The sequence below is a fragment of the Miniopterus schreibersii genome, assembly GCF_964146895.1.
Source record: "Miniopterus schreibersii genome assembly, contig: HAP1_SCAFFOLD_195, whole genome shotgun sequence".
NCBI lineage: Eukaryota > Metazoa > Chordata > Mammalia > Chiroptera > Miniopteridae > Miniopterus > Miniopterus schreibersii.
In genome coordinates this window covers 12,073-16,521 of record NW_027669712.1, presented here as the reverse complement: position 1 = coordinate 16,521, position 4,449 = coordinate 12,073, and the positions used below count along the sequence as shown (strand labels likewise).

Sequence of the window (4,449 nt, the reverse complement as noted above, 5' to 3'; positions counted from 1 at the left end):
GCGCGACCGACCGACCAGGCGAGGAGGATGGTGCAGAACCAGAGAATGGAGGTCACTCCTGAACGGTTGTTTCTGGCTATGATAGCCCTGGTCGCGGCCGCCCCTAGAGCCTCTGCGGCGGTTCACTGGGCCTACCTGCCCAGTCCTCCATTGCTGCAACCTGTAACCTGGCAGCATGAGGAGGTGGTGATTTACACCAATGACACCTGGGCAGTGGGAGGACACTCTAGTATTCATATTCAGCCAGTGAAGGCTTCGAACTTTACTTATCATGGACACGCCAAGAATCAGCCCATCTGCTTTTCAAAAAATGATGGGGTAGCGGGCTGCTTTAAAATTGGCATTACTAAGTCTGAGTCCTTACTGCCGGTACTCAGCGGAGTCTTTTCTCTTGATGGCCGTCAACAGCCTTGGACTTTGTCGGTTTCAGATTGGACACGTTGGCATGTGGACCTATGGTATCCTAGTAAGATCGCTGTGGGCAGCGCCACAAATCCCCCGGAAGGGGTGCCTATCTGTGAACCTGATCTCACCAATCGTACAAAGCAACCACATTGGATGAACTGTAGAGGGAAACTTGGTGTATTAATCAATGCAACCGGGGGGTCCCCAATCCATGATTGGTCTGCTGCAGGCCCGGAATGGAAGGCCCTTGCCGAGTCTTTTTGGTCAGTGAACCAGGGGCCATTTCAAACTCAGCTGTAGCGACTCATTGCTGCCATGGGGGGAGACATCTATACCAATGACGAACGGGGAAATACAGCAGTCCTCATGGGGCCGACACAGCAGTTCCGTAAAATACAGACCTGTGTCCCACCGCCCTGTGCCCTACTCGTGGGCGCCCTGAATATTATTCGGGATGCCTCATATTGGCAGATCCAATGCAATAATTGTACCATCAGTAATTGTGTGTATAATGTATCTCTGAACTATCAACTTATGGTCATGTATCAACCCACCTTTGTAATGATTCCTGTAAATGTTTCTGGAGAATGGTATAATGATAGAGGGCTTCAGGTGATCAAAGAGGCCACCGAGCTCCTCCTGCGGAGCAAGAAATTTATCGGCCTCCTAATTGCAGGCATTACTGCCCTGGTGGCCGTCATTGCGGCCAGTGTCACCGCGGCCGTATCGCTGTCTCAAAGTATACAAACAGCACATCAGATGAATCAACTTAGTGCCAATGTTACTCAAGCACTAGGAACCCAGGAAGCGATAGATTTAAAAATAGAAGAAAGACTTAATGCACTCTATGACACCCTTACCATCATAGGGCGAGAAGTGCAAAGTTTAAAGCTACGGCTAGACTTAGACTGTCATGCTGATTTTAAACACATTTGCGTGACCCGTAAGGAATATAACAGCTCTTCCTACCCCTGGGACAGAGTGCAAAAGCATTTAGCAGGGGTCTGGCATGATGGTAATGTCTCTCTAGACTTAATACAACTCCATCAAGAAATTCTGGCCTTGAGGGAAGCGCCTAAGATAGACACCTCACTTGCAGAAATGGCGCAATCTTGGGTTAATGGAATGAGGGGACATTTCCTCTCAGCAACAGATTGGAAACATGGAATTCTCGGAGTGGCCGGATTGGCTACTCTCGTTGTCCTTGGTTTTTTAATAACACCCTGCATACTGAAAACACTCATGAGAGATATTAAAGTCCTAAAAATAGGACTACATACTCTCCACCTGCATACCCGCCCAAAAGCTTTAGAGCCTAAGTCTTTAGTTTAGAAAAGAAAGGGGGAGATGTGGGGAGCCGGCTGGCTGCCCCTCCTGAATAGTCTCCCTGGCAGGGTGCTGCCCTGGAGTCTCTCCAGGGGCTCGCCGACCCTAGCGTCGCCTTAGAGAGAAATCTCTGGCACGTTGACCCGCAGGGTGGGTCGGCAGAGCTAGCACCTCTGCCTGGTAGGGTGCTGCCCTGGAGTCTCTCCAGGGGCTCGCCGACCCTAGCGTCGCCTTAGAGAGAAATCTCTGGCACGTTGACCCGCAGGGTGGGTCGGCAGAGCTAGCACCTCTGCCTGGTAGGGTGCTGCCCTGGAGTCTCTCCAGGGGCTCGCCGACCCTAGCGTCGCCTTAGAGAGAAATCTCTGGCACGTTGACCCGCAGGGTGGGTCGGCAGAGCTAGCACCTCTGCCTCCTGTAGCTTAGTTAAGATTACATAGTGTCCTTTGCTTTAGGGAGTAGAAACCCTGCACAAAGACCTTGACTTGGAGACAGAGTGTCTAGAAAAACAAGAATGTTTGTGCAGAGCAGGAACTGGGTAAAAGGTCACTGTTTTGGGTATTGTGGTCTGGGTGCACTATAAAAAGCTTGTAATCAATAAACTCGGGGCGCAGCCCGGCTCAGCTCAGCTCAGCTCTGCCTTGGCTGTAGCCCTCCCGATCCCATCCTTTTCTATGAGTCTTTCTTTTCTAATCCTCACCCCCTCAATCAGGTCCTCGTTCGCCTGCCGGCTGGCCCCGGCAGAAGGGCATTTTGCAGTGAAATTCAGACGGGTATGTACAACAGGAAATTTCTATTGTTTGCAGAGTGAAAAAGCAGGATTGACTTCATGTTCACGATGAAATCCTTACATTTCCAAGTGATCTGAAGTAGGACTTTCACAAAAAGATGTGTTCCCGTTTCTGTGCTGAAAGGAGCTCCAAGCTGTGTATTCAGTGCTGGAGAGTGACACACACTACATACGTTACACAGCGTTAGGAGAGCACCAACATGCTTCAAACTGAAACTGCTACAAGGTGTGTGTAGCATGCAGAAAAACGGCTTGTCATTTGAAAGAAGAAGAGGAAACCAAACTCCAGGTACTGAAACGAGCACACCAGTATGGGTGTTGTGCATGTGAACAGTTTCAAGCAACAGCGCTTTCTCGACACTTGAAAACAGCTCTCTGAAAAAATTTCCAACGAAGAGGGATTGGGGAAAAGTTGAAAGACTTTCCAAAACCAACCCTAAAGAACTTAGACAAACAATGAATGTTGCAATAAGCCCATGCAAAAACGGTGCTTCTATGACAGAACTCCCGAGCAGGTAGATCCATTCTGCACAGTACAAAATGCATATGAATTCCTGGCAGAAAACTCACTACCGAAGGTTGAAATGCGTGTGTTTCTCTCTGAAAGAACACTCAGCCACTAGGCTTTTGCTTGCTTCTTCAAAGTCTTTGTAGAAACGTGTGTTTTCACAGCTGGAATACGTTTTGGGATGCATTGTTTCAATCTCTTGCAAGCCTCATGTTGTTTCTTAGGAAATGTGGAAAAATAAGGAGTATGTTTCGCAAGTCAATTGAAATACAGGGAAACGCACACTGCATCACTCTTGCTGAAACACGCTCTTTCTCCTAATGTGTTGAGAACTTTCAAGAAACCAGAAAAGAAGGGCATTTTGCAGTGAAATTCAGACGGGCATGTACAAGAGGTCATTTCTATTGTTTGCAGAGTGCAAAAGCATGATTGACTTCATGTTCTCGATGAAACCCTTAAATTTCTAAGTGATCTGAAGGAGGAGTTTCACAAAAGATGTGTTTGCATGTCTGTGGTGAAAGGAGCACTAAGTTGTGTATTCAGTGCTGGAGAGTGACACACTCTACATAGGTTACACAGCGTTTGTAGAGCACCAACATGCTGCAAACTGAAAGTGCTACAAGGTGTGTGTAGCATGCAGAAAGAAGGCTTGTCATTTCAAAGAAAGAAGAGAAAACCAAAGTCCAGGTAGTGAAATGAGCACACCAGAATGGGAGTTGTGCATGTGGACAGTTTCAAGCAGCAGCTCTTTGTGGACACTTGGAAACAGCGCTGTGAAAAAATTTCGTACGAAACTGGATATGCCCAAAGTTGAAAGACCTTCCAAAACCAACCCTAAAGAACTTAGCCAAACAATGAATGTTGCAATAAGCTCCTGCAGGAAAGGTGCTTCTATGACACAACCCCCTAGCAGGTAGCTACATTCTGCACAGTACGAAATGCATCTGAATTCCTGGCTAAAAACTCAATCCAGAAGGAAGAAATGCGTGTGTTTCTCTCTGAAAGAACTCTCAACCACTAGACTTTTGCTTTCTCCTTCAAAGTCTTTGTAGAAACGTGTGTTTTCACTGCTCGAAAACGTTTTCGGATGCATTGTTTCAATATCTTGCAAGCCTCATGTTGTTTCTTACACAATGTGGAAAATAAGGAGTATGTTTCCCAAATCACTTCAAGTCCAGGAAAACGCACACTGCATCACTCTTGCTGAAACACGCTCTTCCTCTTATGTGTTGAAAACTTTCAAGAAACCTGAAAAGAATGGCATTTTGCAGTGAAATTCAGACGGCCATGTACAAAAGGACATTTCTATTGGTTGCAGAGTGCAAAACCATGATCGACTTCATTTTCTTGATGAAAACGCTTACATTTCTAAGAGACCTAAAGTAGGACTTTTACAAAAAGATATGTTTGCGTGCCTGCGGTG

At 46.8% G+C, this 4,449-nt stretch overlaps 1 protein-coding gene across 1 annotated transcript; it reads left to right on the top strand.

Annotated features, from left to right (window-relative positions):
* Positions 1-420: 420 nt before the first annotated feature.
* Positions 421-2,392, top strand: LOC308552089 (endogenous retrovirus group K member 13-1 Env polyprotein-like). The gene is made up of 2 exons (XM_081163049.1): positions 421-1,997; positions 2,113-2,392. The coding sequence occupies exon 1, from the start codon at positions 721-723 to the stop codon at positions 1,735-1,737; it is 1,017 nt and encodes a 338-aa protein (XP_081019175.1). The 5' UTR covers positions 421-720; the 3' UTR covers positions 1,738-1,997; positions 2,113-2,392.
* The last annotated feature ends 2,057 nt before the right edge of the window (positions 2,393-4,449 follow it).